We start from the raw sequence: 19,017 nt of genomic DNA, 5'->3' as shown, positions 1-19,017 counted from the left end.
AATAGACCAATTAATGACCTTCTTTCTCGTCCTGAACAAGTTAATTATGTACACTTCCTTGTGGAAGCCGGGCAGTGCAAGCACCAAATCACAGCCTCACAAAGCACTTAGCCAAACACACCCATCTTTTGTATTTGTGTTCGAAGTTGGCTTTGTTTTTGAAAATATTCTGGATTCACTGAAGTCACAAAAGACACTATATTCGTAGTTGTCAAACGAACAGAAATCTGCATACAAACCACAGAGAAAGATTTGTTTTTCAAGATTGAAGAAAAGAAAAGTCATTTTTCTCCTGTAGTTTTTATTTTACATTACATCCCAGAACATTTTTATATTAGCAATATTTACATTGTCTTCTCACACAAGACATACAGAAAGTAGGGAATATCCCAAACATAAAGTAAAATCTAAATAAAATTTGGTTGTATTTTGTTTCCAGAATATCACAATACCTAGAGAAGCACGACCACCCTGGTATTGAAGAATGCTCAGAAACATCCTGTTAAAACGTCATTAGTTATGTTCACAGAAACCATAAACGTATCAGATTGAGCATTGTTACATAGGCGGAGATCATCAGCCTATCAGGTTTAAAGTTGGGAGAAACAACAGCATCAACATTAATGTCAAACCGTATTGAACAGAACAATACCAGGTTCTCTAAAGAGCCCGATAAAACACATCCTTTGAATGACAACGCTACAGAACAGAACACAAAGCATTCATCAGCTGTATCAGAAATATAACATGTTTTCTCTCAAAAAGGTAAACAAACAAACAAAAATACGGTGTATATATATATATATATATATATATATATATATATATATATATATATATAATTAGGCCAGACTCAGTCTCAGGAGGAGATGATTGTCCTAATATGAACACTGTGACAAACACATAAGAACACATAACACCAACTCTCAGAAGTAGTTTACAGTGTTAGTCATCAGCATAACATATTCAAGCACCAACATTTTATAACGGTGATGGGAACGAATCCAATGGACGAAGAGACACATATCTTAAATCGATAGCTCTGCCACAAACTGGTGGGGCCAAACGGTTGCCATGGGGACACACTGTAAAAGGGGTCACGGGTGGATGATAAGGCCGGGTGGATCATCTAACAGGAACAGGAAGTAACCAGGTCTAAACAACAAAGGGGTTCAGTTCATTGGGTAGTGAATGACGCTAGTGCTAATAGCCAAAAACACTAGCAAATCAATTAAGCCAAAATGTGCTGTTATCTGGGTCTGCCATCCACCTTCTGCCTGCTTCTAGTGTGTGTAAGTGTGTGTGTCTGTCTAGTGTGTCTGTCTAGTGTGTGTGTGCGCATCTGCATGCGCATGGCCTCAGTGTCTAGCCTAGTGAAGAAGTCTCTCTGTTTGTCTATTGATAATGGTCAGACAAAATTAGCTTGGTGGTCCCAACTGGCGAGACAATGCCCATTGCAGTTGGAAGACAAGATGGCCGCTAACTGCTGCTGTTAAAATAACTGCCACTGCCTACAGCTGCTATTGAATGAGTTTTAATGGTAGCCATTATAGCAAAACAACTTCCCAACCATTTCCCTCGGGAGCCAAGTCGACATGGTTCATCTTCATTAGTGGACGGTGCTGAAATTGTCTTTCCTGTTTATATCTCCAAGGGTTGCATCCCAAGTAGAACCCCATTCCCTACATAGTGCACCACTTTTGATCAGGGCCCATAGATAATAGGGTGCCATTTGGGACAAATACCAAATGTTTTGTTATCTGAGAGCTACGGACAGGCAAATGCATTTTTTTTTCACATCATTACACTCGACTGTAACAACCCACAACTGGAAAACTGGCCAACAGGCCAGATTTGAAATGTATTAGCTACTATGTTGGGCTATGCTCTAGTCTAGAGAGATGCTGATTCTCTCGTACAGAGAAAACCATTATAGGGAGATAATTGTGACCGATAAATGTCAGTTATGACTAATGCATGACCAGTGAGGGAGAGAGAAGGAGAGAGTGGGGGAGAGGCAGAGAGCGAGAGAGGGGAGGAGAGGGGGAGAGAGGGAGAGAGGAAGAGGGGGGAGGGAGAAAGGAGGGGAGGGAGTTAGGGAGAGAAAGGGAGTTTGAGGGAGGGAGGTAGAGGGGGGAGTTAGGGTGAGGGAGAGAGAGGGAGTTAGGGAGAGGGTGAGGGAGGGAGGAAGAGAGGGAGAGAGGGGAGGGAGTTAGGGAGAGGGTGAGAGGGAGAGGAAGGGAGGGAGATGGAGAGAGAGGGAGGGAGAAAGTGAGAGAGGGGAGGGAAAGGAGGGAGGCAGAGGGAGGGTGAGAGAGAGAGAGCTGTAAGTGTATTGGTTACTAGTTGGGTTACAATGCTTCACTGCCCACACTCTACCTGGGTCCTGGGAATGTATAGTATTGAATAGTTGTCTGTGTTGTACCAGAACACTGAGTTAGACCACAGGAACACTATGAAGTTGAGCAAACAGCACCCTATTCCTTTTGTATAACACTACATTTGGCCGGAACCCTATGTGCCCTGGTCAAAAGTAGTGCACTACATAGGGAATATTTGGGACTCAGCCTACACTGGCCCTAGAGCAGAGGACAGTTTTAGAGAACAAAAACTGGATGGTAAAATCTTGAAGTTACATCAGGTAAATAGCTATAGGACTGATGGGGATATTATATATATATACACACGTTCAAAAGTTTGGAGTCCGTTAGAAATGTCCTTGTTTTCCATGAAAACATACATGAAATTAGTTGCAAAATGAATAGGAAATATAGTCAAGATGTTGGTTATAAATAATGATTTTTAATTGAAATAGTAATTGTGTCCTTGAAACTTTGCTTTCGTCAAAGAATCCTCCATTTGCAGCAATTACAGCCTTGCAGACCTTTGGCATTGTAGTTGTCAATTTGTTGAGGTAATCTGAAGAGATTTCACCCCATGCTTCCTGAAGCACCTCCCACACGTTGGATTGGCTTAATGGGCACTTCTTACGTACCATACGGTCAAGCTGCTCCCACAAAAGCTCAATATGGTTGAGATCCGGTGACTGTGCTGGCCACTCCATTATAAACAGAATACCAGCTGACTGCTTCTTCCCTAAGTAGTTCTTGCAACATTTGGAGCTGTGCTTTGTGTCATTGTCTTGTTGTAGGAGGAAATTGGCTCCACTTAAAGCCGTCAAAAGGGTATGGCATGACGATGCAAAATGAAGAGATAGCCTTCCTTCTTCAAAATCCCCTTTACCCTGTACAAATCTTCCACTTTACCACCACCAAAGCACCCCCAGACAACCACATTGCCTCCACCATGATTGAAAGATGGCGTCAAGCACTCCTTCAGCATCTTTTCATTTTTTCTGCGTCTCACAAATGTTCTTCTTTGTGATCCGAACACCTCAAACTTAGATTTGTCTGTCTATAACACTTTTTTCTAATCTTCCTCTGTCCGTCATCTGTGTTCCTTTGCCGACCTTAATCTTTTCTTTTTATTGGCCAGTCTGAGATATGGCTTTTTCTTTGCAACTCTACCTAGAAGGCCAGCATCCCGGAGTTGCCTCTTTACTGTTGACATTGAGACTGGTGGTTTGCGGGTACTATTTAACGAAGCTGCCAGTAGAGGACTTGTGAAGCGTCTGTTTCTCAAACTAGACACTCTAATGTACTTGTCCTCTTGCTCAGTTGTGCACCGGGGCCTCCCACTCCTCTTTCTATTCTGGTTAGAGCCAGTTTTGGCTGTTCTGTGAAGGGAGTAGAACACAGCGTTGTACGAGATCTACAGTTTCTTGTCAAGTTCACGCATGGAATAGCCTTCATTTCTCAGAACAAGAATAGACTGACGAGTTTCAGAAGAAAGATCTTTGTTTCTAGCCATTTTGAGCCTGTAATCAAACCCACAAATGCTGATGCTCCAGATACTCAACTAGTCTAAATGTCACATCCTGACCAGTAAAGGGGTCATTTTGTTATTGTAGTTGGTCAGGACGTGGCAGGGGTGTGTTTGTTTTGTGTGTTTCGGGGGTTTTTGGGTTATGTTCTATGTTAATATATTTCTATGTGTGTTCTAGTTCTTATATTTCTATGTTTAGTTTATTGGGCTGACCTTCAATTGGAGGCAGCTGTTCCTCGTTGCCTCTAATTGAAGGTCCTTTTTAGTTGGGGTGTTTTTTTCCATGGGTTTTGTGGGTAGTTGTTCCGTGTATAGCTGTGAGCCTTACAGGACTGTTTTTCGTCGTTGTTTTTTGTATAAATGTTTTTTTTTTTTTTTTCTTCTAATAAAAGAAGATGAGTATTCATATACCCGCTGCATTTTGGTCCACCTTTTACGACGCTCCTGACACTAAAGGCCAGTTTTATTGCTTCAGAACAACAGTTTTCAGGTGTGCTAAGATAATTGCAAAAGTGTTTTCTAATGATCAATTAGCCTTTTAAATTTATGAACTTGGATTACCTAACACAACGTGCCATTGGAACCCAGGAGTGATGGTTGCTGATAATAGGCCTCTGTTAGCTTATGTAGATATTCCATAGAAAATCAGCCGTTTCCAGCTACAATAGTCATTTACAACATTAACAATGTCTACACTATATTTCTGATCAATTTGATGTTATTTTAATGGACAACAATCTGCTTTTCTTTCAAAAACAAGGACATTTCTAAGTGACCCCAAACTTTTTTAAACGGTAGTGTATATAGTACCAGCCAAAAGTTTGGACACATCTACTCATTCAAGGGTTTTTCTTTATTTTTACTATTTTCTATATTGTAGAACAATAGTGAAGACATAAAAACTATGAAATAACACATATGGAACCATGTAATAACCAAAGCAGTGTTAAACAATTCAAAATATATTTTATATTTGAGATTCTTCAAGGCAGCCAACGTTTGCCTTGATGACAGCTTTGCTCACTCTTGGCATTCTCTCAACCAGCTTCATGAGGTTGTCACCTGGAATGCTTTTCCAAAAGTCTTGAAGGAGTTCCCACATATTCTGACCACTTGTTGGCTGCTTTTCCTTCACTCAGAGGTCCAACTCATACACAGTGCCTTCGGAAAGTTTTCAGACCCCTTGACTTTTTCCACGTTTTGTTACGTTACAGCCTTATTCTAAAATGGATTAAATTAAAAAACAATCCTCAGAATTCTACACAAAATACCCCATAACGACAAAGTGAAAACAGGTTTTTAAATGTTTTTGAAATTTTATAAAACATTCAAAATAGAAATACCTTGTTTACATAAGTATTCAGACCCTTTGCTATGAGACATGAAATTGAGCTCAGGTGCATCCTGTTTCCATTGAACATCCTTGAGATGTTTCTACAACTTGATTGGGGTCCACCTGTGGTAAATTCAATTGATTGGACATTTTTTGGAAAGGCACACACCTGTCTATATAAGTTCCCACAGTTAACATTGCATGCCAGAGCAAAAACCAAGCCATGAGGTTAAAGGAATTGTCCGTAGAGCTCCGAGACAGGATTGTGTCGAGGCACAGATCTGGGGAAGAGTACCAAAACATGTCTGCAGCACTGAAGGTCCCCAAGAACACAGTGGCTTCCATCATTCATAAATGGAAGATATTTGGAACCAACAAGACTCGTCCTAGAGCTGGCCACCCAGCCAAATTGAGCAATCAGGGGAGATAGGCCTTGGTCAGGGAGGTGGCCAAGAACCTGATGGTCACTCTGAGAGAGCTCTAGAGTTCCTCTGTGGTGATGGGAGAACCTTCCAGAAGGACAACCATCTCTGCAGCACTCCACCAATCAGGCCTTTACGGTAAAGTGGCCAGATGGAAGCCACTCCTCAGTAAAAACCTGCGTGGAGTTTGCCAAAATGCACCTAAAGACTCTCAGACCATGATAACACCAAGATTGAACTCTGGCCTGAATGCCAATTGTCATGTCTGGTGGAAACCTGGCACAATCCCTACGGTGAAGCATGGTGGTGGCAGAATCATGCTGTGGGGATGTTTTTCAGCGGCAGGGACTGGGAGACTAGTCAGGATCGAGGCAAAGATGAACAGAGCAAAGAACAGAGATGAAATCCTTCTCCAGAGCTCTCAGGACCTCAGACTGGGGTGAAGGTTCACCTTCCAACAAGACAACGACTTTAAGCACACAGCCAAGACAACGCAGGAGTGGATTCGGGACAAGTCTCTGAATGTCCTTGAGTGGCCCAGCCAGAGCCCGGACTTGAAACCTTATCGAACATTGTTGAATTGACCTGAAAATAGCTGTGCAGCAACGCTCCCCATCCAACCTGACAGAGCTTGAGAGGATCTGCAGGAAAGAATGGGAGAAACTCCTCAAATACAGGTGTGCCAAGCTTGTAGCGTCATACCCAAGAAAACTTGAGGCTTTAATCGCTGCCAAAGGCACTTCAACAAAGTGCTGAGTAAAGGGTCTGAATACCTATGTAAATTTAATATTTCTGTTTTTTTATTTAAAAAAAAATTAGCTAACATTGCTAAAAACATGTTTTTGCTTTGTCATTGTGGGGTATTGTGTGTAGATTAATGCAATAAAAAATTAAAAAATACAAATTTAGAATAAGGCTGTAACGTAACAAAATGTGGCAAAAGTCAAGGGGTCTGAATACTTTCCGAAGGCACTGTATATTATAGAGATGGTTAAAAAGTGGCGCTATTGCCAAAACACCTTCAATATTTGAGAAACGTTGAGAGAAGGCCAAGAGTGTGCAAAGCTGTCATCAAGGCAAAGAGTGGCTACTTTGAAGAATCTCAAATATAAAATATATTTTTATTTGTTTAACACTTTTTTTGGTTACTACATGATTCCATATGAGTTAGTTCATAGATCTGATGTCTTCACTATTATTCTACAATGTAGAAAATAGTAAAAATAAAGAAAAACCCTGGAATGAGTAGGTGTGTCCAAACTTTTGACTGGTACTGTATATATTTTTGTTCTTTCTGCATTTTGTTACAATTTATGTTAAGCCCTATTCTTTCTGAGTGAAAAAGACTTTAAGAGGAACTGAACCGGATGTGAGGACACCTCTGCTGTAACACTGTAATACTGGAAACATCAAAATAAATACAGTCTTCTGTCTACTACTAAGTGTCCAGTGCTTTGTTCGAGGACTGTTCGAGGACTGTTCGGCCATGCCAGTAGATCTGAATACACCTTCAGGCAGGGTTTAGTGAAGGTACCATAGAAAGTTAGAGGGGGAACCACATAGAAACACTAGCTCGGATGTATGGAGGGAAGGCAGAACCCTAACGGACCAAAACAAGACATTATTAGATAGATCTTATGGCGTTTCTCTTTGATGGACTGATATTGATGCCGCTTTAGGGAGGGAAACAACTTCAGCACTATGCATCTCTCTCCAGTATCTGTCCAGTTCATCTGCAGAAAGCAGGAAATTAGCTTTTTCTCCCCTTTTGAATTTAGATAATTCAATTTCTGCCAACACAGTTTGTTCAGTTAGAAAAACACACACACAATAATTATGTTATTAATTAATTATAGAATTGTGAGATCTGTCAATGTTTGGCAGCTTTGCTTTCTTGTTGTCATTTCAACAAACAGTAATTAACAGTTCTGAGTGTGTTGACAATAGCCCAGATAGTCTCCTTTATTAAGATGAAAACATGCCTTTGGCCAGACAAATGTTTGATCTGACTTTAAAGTTCTGAAAGTCAGAAAGCAATAAGGACCTGTTACATGACTACCCCATCAGTGGGAAGAGGGCTCTCTGTCTCTATCTCTCTCTCTAGTCTAAAAGGATCTCAGACGAGGGTCTTCATGTTGACAGAAAACCACCCAGCATTAGGCCTAGAACCAGGCCAATTGAAGAAGCATTTGATGGTATATTCAAAAAAATGGATAGTCAGTCAGTAGCAGGGGATCCAAATAGTCAACATTTTCAAAACCTGTTTAGAAGTTCAGATGACACAGAGAACTCAAGGTTTTTAGTGTTTCAGCTTATGTTTTCAGTGAGTCCTCCAGACACTGGGGCCCCTTGAAGTTCCTCCATTCCCTAAAGTCTCAGTAATTGGTGTCCATGTTTTTCCATGTCTGTTCCCTCCCCTGTCTGTCTCTGTTTCTGTAATGGTTTGTAGAATGTTGGAGGAACACAGCAGAGTTCAAACACCCTACAGGGGGGTGAAGACAACGGAGCAGAACAGCGGAACGGCAGAACTCAATTCTCTTCAACTTCACTCAGGTAACTTTTCCCAGAGAAATATGTCTGTTTTCAGTCTGTCCTGGTTTCGCCTTGCTCTCCTCCTCCTCCTCCTCCTCCCTTCCTGCCTTGCCCTTCTCAGTCTGTTCATCTAATCTTTGCTGACGGGGACCACCCGTAGGGAAGCTAAAGGGGGAGGATAGACAGATGTATGGATGAGAGAGAAAAAGACAGAGGAACATGCCCCAAAAACTGTTTCCATTGTTAGGAGCGCTGTTATGTTCCGGAGAGTTGGCAGTTCTAACCTCTGGCATTAGCTGTGTTCATTGAGAGTGGTGGTTCATCCTTCCTTTCCTCTTCTGTGGTTCCTCTGGTTGTCCAGGAGAAGAATGGAGGGATGGAGGGAGAAGGAGGAATATGTCCCCAAAAAGTTTCCATGCCAGTGGCAGTGTTCCATTCCAGGAAGAGACAGTTCCTAGTTGTCCTGCTTTTCCCCGGTGGTCTGGTCCGGGAGGTCAGGCACTGCTATACGTGTCCAGGCTTGGAGAGGTAGGCGATGAGGGCCACCACCACCCCAACGTAGACCCCTGTCCCAATGGTGATGGAAAGGGCTGCTAGGAATAGTGCCCTCCGGGATGCGATGCTCGCCAGCGGGAAGTCACCCTTCGTCACCGCCTTACTGGTCTGGAAGAAGGGAACAGAGGAGAGAGAGATGAGTGAGATATCGCCTTGGAAACACAATAGAACTGTGGAAAAGCTCATCATGGATTGTGGGTTTGAAAAATCGCAGTTAGGAGTCTTGTCATATGATGTAAGACATGTGAAAATGGTAGTTAGGACTAAACAAGTCTTCGGACATAAGATTTTAAAACTGGCAATTAGGAGTAGTCAAGCCTTGTGCGATACAGGTAACTGCCAAAATAAAGGAAACACTTGAGTAAATAAAGGATACAAAGTACATTGAAAGCAGGTGCTTTCACACAGCTGTGGTTCCTGAGCAATTCCTAAGCAATTAACATCCCATTATATTTAGCATTAAAATGTATAGAACGCTTGACCATTCTTTTGGCTACCATGGCTATGTGCCCATAGGATGACAATGGCCCCCATCCGCAGGGCACGAGCAGTCACTGAATGATTTGATGAGCACGAAAATGATATAAACCATATGCCATGGCCGTCTCAGTTACCAGATCTCAACCCTATTGAACACTCCTAGGAGATTCTGGAGTGGCGCCTGAGACTGTTTTCCATCACCATCAACGTAGAATGTTAGACTGACAGAACACATAGAATGTTAGAATGTTAGACTAACAGAACACTTAGAATGTTAGACTGTCAGAACACATAGAATGTTAGAACACATAGAATGTTAGACTGTCAGAACACATAGAATGTTAGAACACATAGAATGTTAGACTGTCAGAACACATAGAATGTTAGAACGTTAGACTGACAGAACACATAGAATGTTAGAATGTTAGACTGACAGAACACATAGAATGTTAGAATGTTAGACTGACAGAACACATAGAATGTTAGAATGTTAGACTGACAGAACACATAGAATGTTAGAATGTTAGACTGACAGAACACATAGAATGTTAGAATGTTAGACTGACAGAACACATAGAATGTTAGAATGTTAGACTGACAGAACACATAAAATGTTAGAATATTAGACTGACAGAACATATAGAATGTTAGAACATTAGACTGACAGAACACATAGAATGTTAGACTGTCAGAACACATAGAATGTTAGAATGTTAGACTGACAGAACACATAGAATGTTAGATTGTCAGTGTTGCATCCCTCCTATTGTGTTCCAGACACTTGTAGAATCTATGCCAAGGCACCCTGAAGCTGTTTTGGCTCGTGGTGACCCAACGCCCTGTTAAGACACTTCATGTTGGTGTTATCTTTATTTCTATTAAGAAAGGGAAAAGGGGGGTGGGGATACCTAGTCAGTTGTACAACTGAATGCCTTCAACTGAAATGTGTCTTCTGCATTTAACCCAACCCCTTAGGCTAACTGGTGTTTTCTTTATCTGGACTGTTACCTGTAGGGGCAGTCTCAGATAGAAGCCAGAGAATAGATTGGTGAACAATGAACGATGTCTACTGACGTTGCATTCATTTTCAGCGTAATAATTTTACATGACTAGTGAGTTTTTCTGAGAGGTGATGGAGAAAACACCAATTCCTCTTGGAGCTATGGATGACTCTTACCTGAACCATGAATAGCTAGCTGTCTGTCAGTAAAATCCTGCCAGTTATTCTGAAGAAAACATGTTTTAAGATATTTTGAGAATGACGAACGATGATTTTGGATGTGTCATTCATTTTAAATTCCTTTAAACATGTACATAGCAGGTGGGTTTTCTGAGGACAGGGATAGAATACAAATCCTACTGGAGTGATGAACGACTCCTAAACAATGAATCCTTTTGAAAACTAATGTAGACTTCTTATTCTGCATGTTTCAAGAGATTTCAAGGCAAACTAAACATGTTTTCATAAATAATTATGTTTTTCATTCTTAATAGCCAATTCAATTGCATTGAAAAACATGGGCATTTTATTTTAAAGGACAGGTAAGTTATTTCATACACAACTGTCTGCTCGAGTATTTACACATGGAAGAGTAACGATTAGCTAACACTAATTTTAACATCATGTATGTGTCTCAAATGTCACCATATTCCCTTTATAGTGCACTACTTTTGACCAGTGTCCTACAGTATGTGCACTATGTAGGGAATAGGGTGCCATTTGGGATGCACATAAGAGGCTAAAATGATTTATTTGTTAGCTAACCATTACCCCTTCCAGCTGACAGTTTTGTATGAAATAACCTACCTGTCCTTCAAAATAAAATACCCATGTTAGCTAGAATTCCCTTCCTGAACAGCGAAGCTGAAAATACATGCTTTATCTTTACTTCCATCAGTGGAGTTAGTTGGCTGTCTAAAGTTCAGCTTTTCATTTGTGTTTTAGAACCATACTTTTGAGTTGGTTTTATTTGTATTTTTATTTTTTGGGGGGGTGGGGTTTGATTTTGTATCTGTTTTATTAGTAAAATACACACGTTCCTTTCATGACTCTTATATTCTTCTACTAGCTGCGTTGGGTGTAGTGCTTACTGACCAATACAAGTGGAGTTAGTTCTTCTGGCTCTCAATACATTTGATGTATGAGACAAAAGTGTTAGCCCTGATAATGTAGTCAGTGGTTAATGTGTTAGCCCTGATAATGTAGTCAGTGGTTAATGTGTTAGCCCTGATAATGTAGTCAGTGGTTAATGTGTTAGCCCTGATAATGTAGTCAGTGGTTAATGTGTTTATTTATTTAAAACAACAACAAAAAGTGTGTCACCTTTATTTAACCAGGTAGGCTAGTTGAGAACAAGTTCTCATTTGCAACTGCGACCTGGACAAGATAAAGCAAAGCAGTTCGACGCATACAACAACACAGAGTTACACATGGAGTAAACAAACATACAATCATTAATACAGTACAAAAAAGTATATATACAGCATGTGCAAATGAGGTAGGATAAGGGAGGTAAGGCAATAAATAGGCCATGGTGGTGAAGTAATTACAATATAGCAATTAAACACTGGAATGGTAGAATGTGCAGAAGATTAATGTGCAAGTAGAGATACTGGGGTGCAAAGGAGCAAGATAAATAAATAAATACAGTATGGGGATGAGGTAGTTGGATGGGCTATTTACAGATGGGCTATGTACAGGTGCAGTGATCTGTGAGCTGCTCTGACAGCTGGTGCTTAAAGTTAGTGAGGGAGATATGGGTCTCCAGCTTCAGAGATTTTTGCAGTTCGTTCCAGTCATTGGATGCAGAGAACTGGTAGGAGAGGCGGCCAAAGGAAGAATTGGCTTTGGGGGTGACCAGTGAGATATACCAGCTGGAGCGTGTGCTATGGGTGGGTGCTGCTATGGTGACCAGTGAGCTGAGATAAGGCGGGGCTTTACCTTGCAGAGACTTGTAGATGACCTGGAACCAGTGGGTTTGGCGACGAATATGAAGCGAGGACCAGCCAACAAGAGCGTACAGGTCGTAGTGGTGGGTAGTATATGGGGCTTTGGTGACAAAACGGACGGCACTGTGATAGACTTCATCCAATTTGTTGAATAGAGTGTTGGAGGCTATTTTCTAAATGACATCGCTGAAGTCGAGGATCGGTAGGATGGTCAGTTTTACGAGGGTATGTTTGGCAGCATGAGTGAAGGATGCTTTGTTGCGAAATAGGAAGCCGATTCTAGATTTAATTTTGGATTGGAGATGCTTAATGTGAGTCTGGAAGGAGAGTTTACAGTCTAACCAGACACCTAGGTATTTGTTAGCCCTGATAATGCAGTCAGTGAGTAATGTGTTAGCCTTGATAATGCAGTCAGCGAATAATGTTAGCCCTGATAATGCAGACAGCGAGTAATGTGTTAGCCCTGATAATGCAGCCAGTGAGTAATGTTAACCCTGATAATGCAGTCAGCGAGTAATGTGTTAACCCTGATAATGCAGACAGTAAACAAGGTCTTAGACCTGATAATGTAGTCAGTAAATAATGTGTTAGCCCTGATAATGCAGTCAGCGAGTACTGTGTTAGCCCTGATAATGCAGTCAGCGAGTAATGTGTTAACCCTGATAATGCAGACAGTAAACAAGGTCTTAGACCTGATAATGCAGTCAGTAAATAATGTGTTAAGCCTGATAATGCAGTCAGCGAGTAATGTGTAAGGATGGAAACAATGAATTATCACGCTGGAGAACTAAATCCTGTCAGATAACTGTCTTCTGTTTATATATTATGGACTGTCTTCTGTTAACTCATTATGAGGTAACATTAGGTCATTAGGTCATTAGGTCATTAGGACATTAGGACATTAAGTCATTAGGTCATTAGGACATTAGGACATTAGGACATTAGGTCATTAGGTCATTAGGACATTAGGTCATTAGGTCATTAGGACATTAGGACATTAGGACATTAGGACATTAGGTCATTAGGACGTTTGGTCATTTGGTCATTTGGTCATTTGGTCATTAGGACATTAGGTCATTAGGACATTAGGACATTAGGTCATTAGGTCATTTGGTCATTTGGTAATTTGGTCATTAGGACATTAGGACATTAGGACATTAGGACATTAGGTCATTAGGACATTAGATCATTAGATCATTAGGACATTAGGTCATTTGGTCATTTGGTCATTTGGTCATTTGGTCATTAGGTCATTAGGACATTAGGACATTAGGTCATTTGGTCATTTGGTCATTTGGTCATGGCCACAGATGTGATGCTACTGAAGCTCATAGTTGCATTTTACTATAAACCCTGGCATAGAAAGTGACAGTTGTGGGCAACTGATTTTGCTGAGGAAAATGAATGTCACTCAAATTGCTGATATAGTCAAAACCCCAGGCTGTAGTGACACCGCAACACTGCAATGCAGTGCCTTAGACCACTGTGCCACTCGGGAGGCGAAACTGATGAATTTTGATAGGGATTGAAGCACCGGTGCGACCAATAGACTCTAGGGGTTTTTAGACAGCGTTTTAATGTGACAGCAGATATCTTTATTTGGTCTACATACACACACACACACACACACACACACACACACACACACACACACACACACGCAGACACACACACAGACACGCACACACAGACAGACAGGGGACTGATCAATGTTGAAGGGCAGTGGACCCACACAATAAAGGCCCCTAATTGAATTTCTTTAATGAAGCCGTTAATTAAACAGCATGTAATTGATTAATCAATCCGTAGCTTGGCTTCAGATTCATAATTATGTTGTAGCGTGAGGCTGGTCTCCCTTTGGACAGACTTACAGTGCTGATTGTCAGGCTTAGAGGGACGTAGTGAATGGACGGAGTGTATGTGTGTGTGTGTGTGTGTGTGTGTGTGTGTGTGTGTGTGTGTGTGTGTGTGTGTGTGTGCGTGACAGTATGAGTTCTGTGTATGCATACCTGTGTATGACATTACCTGTATGTGTACATTGTGTGTAACAGTGTGTGTACATTGTGTATGTGTACACAGTGTATTACAATGTGTGTACTGTACATTGTGTATTAGAGTGTGTGTACATTGTGTGTAACAGTGTGTATATAGTCTAGTACAGTGTATGTACTGTACATTGTGTATTAGTGTGTGTACATTGTGTGTAACAGTGTGTATAGTGTCTAGTACAGTGTGTGTACTGTACATTGTGTATTAGTGTGTGTACATTGTGTACTAGTGTGTATATTGTCTAGTACAGTGTGTGTACATTGTGTATTAGTGTGTATATTGTCTAGTACAGTGTGTGTACATTGTGTATTAGTGTGTATATTGTCTAGTACAGTGTGTGTACATTGTGTATTAGTGTGTATATTGTCTAGTACAGTGTGTGTACATTGTGTGTAACAGTGTGTATATTGTCCAGTACAGTGTGTGTGACTAGTGAATAAGAGTACCTCTATGAGTAACTACAATGTTCAAATTTTTCCTTGAATCCTTTTTTGAGAAGTAAACTGCTGAAGCATGAGATAGAGAGAGAGATATTTCAACGCATCACTGCATTGATTAAATAACCATAATTTGTTTGATTATGACTCATGAGTTTATTTAGACTCTGAATGTATTATAATTCAGAGTTTATTAGCGAGATAAACTCTTTAAGTATCTTATTTGCATTATCAATGAATAAATTGCAGTCTACAAACTCAGAAGCAGCACAGTTTGGAGGTTGTGCTTTTCTAAATCTTAAGGCTGCATTTATCAATATATATATTCTAACAAAGCATCAGGGTCTATAAGAAGGGATCATCTCAGACTCGGATACTCTAGTCACTGTATTATCACTCTCTATATGTGTATAGAGCAGTGAGGGGATGGTGATTTAAACCGTAGAATAAACTTTAAAGTTACTGAAGTTAAATAGTCTTTCTCTCTCCAACACCTCTCCCTCTCTCTTTCCGTCTCTCTCTCCCTTCACTGTAGGGACAACTAATTCATACTGTAGCTCTAAAGTTATTGGATTAAGGAGTCTGATGTTTTTACACAAGTTGTAGCTGGCTTGATGCTGGGCTGAGGGTGGAAATATTGGCATGGATGTTGCTCTCTTACTTAGGGATACTAGTCACAGCTAAAACTGTAATACTTAAGGCTACTAGTCACAGATACATAATACTTAGAGCTACTAGTCACAGATACATAATACTTAGAGCTACTAGTCACAGATACATAATACTTAGAGCTACTAGTCACAGATACATAATACTTAGAGCTACTAGTCACAGATACATAATACTTAGAGCTACTAGTCACAGCAACATAACTACTATAGCTCCAACCCTCACACATTTACGTCATTTAGCAGACGCTCTTATCCAGAGTGACTTACAGTAGTGAATGCATACATTTCATTTCATGCATTTTTTGTACTGGCCCCCTGTGGGAATTGAACCCACAACCCTGGCGTTGCACACACCATGCTGGCGCTGCAAACACCATGCTCTACCAACTGCACCACTACAGTTATTATATCAAGTGTGTTACTACTGTCTATGTGTGAGTTTGGAATCTGATTGATTGATTGCTTCTGTGGACAGGTGTCTTTTATACAGGTAACAAACTGAGATTAGGAGCACTCCCTTTAAGAGTGTGCTCCTAATCTCAGCTCGTTACCTGTATAAAAGACACCTGGGAGCCAGAAATCTTTCTGACTGAGAGGGGGTCAAATACTTATTTCCACCATTAAAATGCAAATCAATTTATAACATTTTTGACATGCGTTTTTCTGGATATTTTTGTTGTTATTCTGTCTCTCACTGTTCAAATAAACCTACCATTAAAATGATAGACTAATCATTTCTTTGTCAGTGGGCAAACGTACAAAATCAGCAGGGGATCAAATACTTTTTTCCCTCACTGTAAGTCTTAAGTAAAAAATTGAAAATAGAAAACAAAAGTAACAAATAATTAAACAGCAGCAGTAAAATAACAAGTGAAGCTATATACAGGGGGTACCGGTACAGAGTCAATGTGCGGGGGCACCGGTTAGTCGAGGTAATTGAGGTGGCAGCGGGAGAAGGTAGGGAACTGGTCTGTCTGCCCAATTTAAAGGATCAAAACTGACGGAGAAACAAAAATAGCATAATGTAAATAGGAAAGTATACCAGTTTCATTTGAAGACCAAGATGTTGACAGCTGTGCCATACAGATTGCAAAATAGCTGGGAATAGATTTTTGATGTACTGATTCCATAGCACTGGGTGTATGAGTTGTTATATGGATTCAAGACTTTGTGCTTTTCAGCTCAAATTATAGTACATAATTCTTTCCACCAACAAGCACCCCCCCCCCAGGGGCACATTGACAGATCTCCCACCATGTCGAATCGGGAACCCGAACCAGAATTCTGTACAGAATTCTTTCCACCAACAAAATGTTGAATATTTAGGGCATACAATCATCTTAGATTTTGTTGTGAGGATACAGAATCAATAGACCATTTGTTCTGGTATTTCCCTCAGGGAGCCTGTTTCTGGTTTCAGGTTCAGGAATGGCTGAAAAAGCACAACATTAATCAAATCTAAAATTGACCCTAGAAAAAACGTTGTTGTGAGATTTGGGGGTGGGGATTAGAGGGGGAGGTTTTTCGGTGGGAGGGGTGGGTCTTGGATGGAATGGTGGCCTGGCGGTTGGGTGCTTGGGCCGATGGTTGAGAGGTTGCTGGTTCGGGTTCCCGATTCGACATGGTTGGAGATCTGTCGATGTGACCCTGGTTGCTCCTGTGGGTTGCTCTAGTTTGGGAGTGTCTGCTAGATGAATGAATGTATGTAACGTTAATGTTGAGAGGCTTCACTGCAAGTAGATTTTATTATTGCATTTCAGCCTCTCCAGTTGAACACGCAGACCATCCACATCTCTATTGAATACTTACATGAACAGACAATGAATTGGATGCATGTTGTATAGACGTTCACCTCTTGAAGACATCAAAGTGTGCATAGAGATTCTATCATCCATTTATTATTGGGTCTCTGTCGCTGCCTGAGGTTAGTTTGTGATCTGTATCCCTGACTAGGTATTGATGATGCAGTCACACACACACACACACACACACACACACACACACACACACACACACACACACACACACACACACACACACACACACACACACACACACACACACACACACACACACACACACACACACACACACACACACACACACACACAATGTTATCTGCGAACCCGGCTACAGGTATTGATCATGCAGTCATACTATAATCGTTCAGAGCACTTTGATGGAGAGGGTGTATTGTATGTGTTCAATTAGCCTACTGCCGAGGGCCATTCTCTCTCCAATGGAATATGGATGAAGCCAGCCCTGAGCCAGCCCTGAGCCAGCCCTGAGCCAGACGAGATATTGGTTAAGCTACGTATTCTAAACTGTATCAGACATGCGTGTGTCCTGATCTGGACCTAATACCTTTTTTGCACTATTAGAGCCTGTAAGTAAGCATTTCACTTTAAGGTCTACACCTGTTGTATTCGGCGCACGTGACAAATAAACTTTGATTTGATTATTTAGCAGGAGTGTGGGGTGCTAAGAGGTCCTGATCTGGACTATTCAGTAGGAGTGTGGGGTGCTAAGAGGTCCTGATCTGGACTATTCAGTAGGAGTGTGGGGTGGGTCCTGATCTGGACTATTCAGTAGGAGTGTGGGGTGGGTCCTGATCTGGACTATTCAGTAGGAGTGTGGGGTGCTAAGAGGTCCTGATCTGGACTATTCAGTAGGAGTGTGGGGTGCTGAGAGGTCCTGATCTGGACTATTCAGTAGGAGTGTGGGGTGCTGAGAGGTCCTGATCTGGACTATTCAGTAGGAGTGTGGGGTGCTAAGAGGTCCTGATCTGGACTATTCAGTAGGAGTGTGGGGTGCTAAGAGGTCCTGATCTGGACTATTCAGCAGGAGTGTGGGGTGCTAAGAGGTCCTGATCTGGACTATTCAGTAGGAGTGTGGGGTGGGTCCTGATCTGGACTATTCAGTAGGAGTGTGGGGTGGGTCCTGATCTGGACTATTCAGTAGGAGTGTGGGAAGCTAAGAGGTCCTGATCTGGACTATTCAGTAGGAGTGTGGGGTGCTGAGAGGTCCTGATCTGGACTATTCAGTAGGAGTGTGGGGTGCTAAGAGGTCCTGATCTGGACTATTCAGTAGGAGTGTGGGGTGGGTCCTGATCTGGACTATTCAGTAGGAGTGTGGGGGGCTAAGAGGTCCTGATCTGGACTATTCAGTAGGAGTGTGGGGTGCTAAGAGGTCCTGATCTGGACTATTCAGTAGGAGTGTGGGGTGGGTCCTGATCTGGACTATTCAGTAGGAGCGTGGGGTGGGTCCTGATCTGGACTATTCAGTAGGAGTGTGGGGTGCTAAGAGGTCCTGATCTGGACTATTCAGTAGGAGTGTGGGGTGCTAAGAGGTCCTGATCTGGACTATTCAGTAGGAGTGTGGGGGCTAAGAGGTCCTGATCTGGACTATTCAGCAGGAGTGTGGGGTGGGTCCTGATCTGGACTATTCAGTAGGAGTGTGGGGTGCTGAGAGGTCCTGATCTGGACTATTCAGCAGGAGTGTGGGGTGCTGAGAGGTCCTGATCTGGACTATTCAGTAGGAGTGTGGGGTGGGTCCTGATCTGGACTATTCAGTAGGAGTGTGGGGTGCTAAGAGGTCCTGATCTGGACTATTCAGTAGGAGTGTGGGGTGGGTCCTGATCTGGACTATTCAGCAGGAGTGTGGGGTGCTAAGAGGTCCTGATCTGGACTATTCAGTAGGAGTGT

The 19,017-nt window shown here is 41.7% G+C and overlaps 1 protein-coding gene across 1 annotated transcript in view; it reads right to left on the bottom strand.

Moving 5' to 3' along the window:
• Nucleotides 1-293: 293 nt before the first annotated feature.
• syndig1l (synapse differentiation inducing 1-like) overlaps nt 294-19,017 on the bottom strand; it is a 98,789-nt gene continuing 80,065 nt past the window's right edge. The window contains exon 4 of the mRNA XM_014206116.3: nt 294-8,835. Within this exon, the coding sequence (XP_014061591.1) occupies nt 8,677-8,835 (159 nt within the window). The 3' untranslated portion in view covers nt 294-8,676. The remainder of the gene's footprint in view (nt 8,836-19,017) is intronic.

The sequence above is a fragment of the Salmo salar genome, chromosome 06, assembly GCF_965601325.2.
Source record: "Salmo salar chromosome 06, fSalSal1, whole genome shotgun sequence".
Classification (NCBI taxonomy): domain Eukaryota; kingdom Metazoa; phylum Chordata; class Actinopteri; order Salmoniformes; family Salmonidae; genus Salmo; species Salmo salar.
Note: the sequence above shows the minus strand (reverse complement) of the source record. Positions and strands in the feature narration are given on the sequence as shown.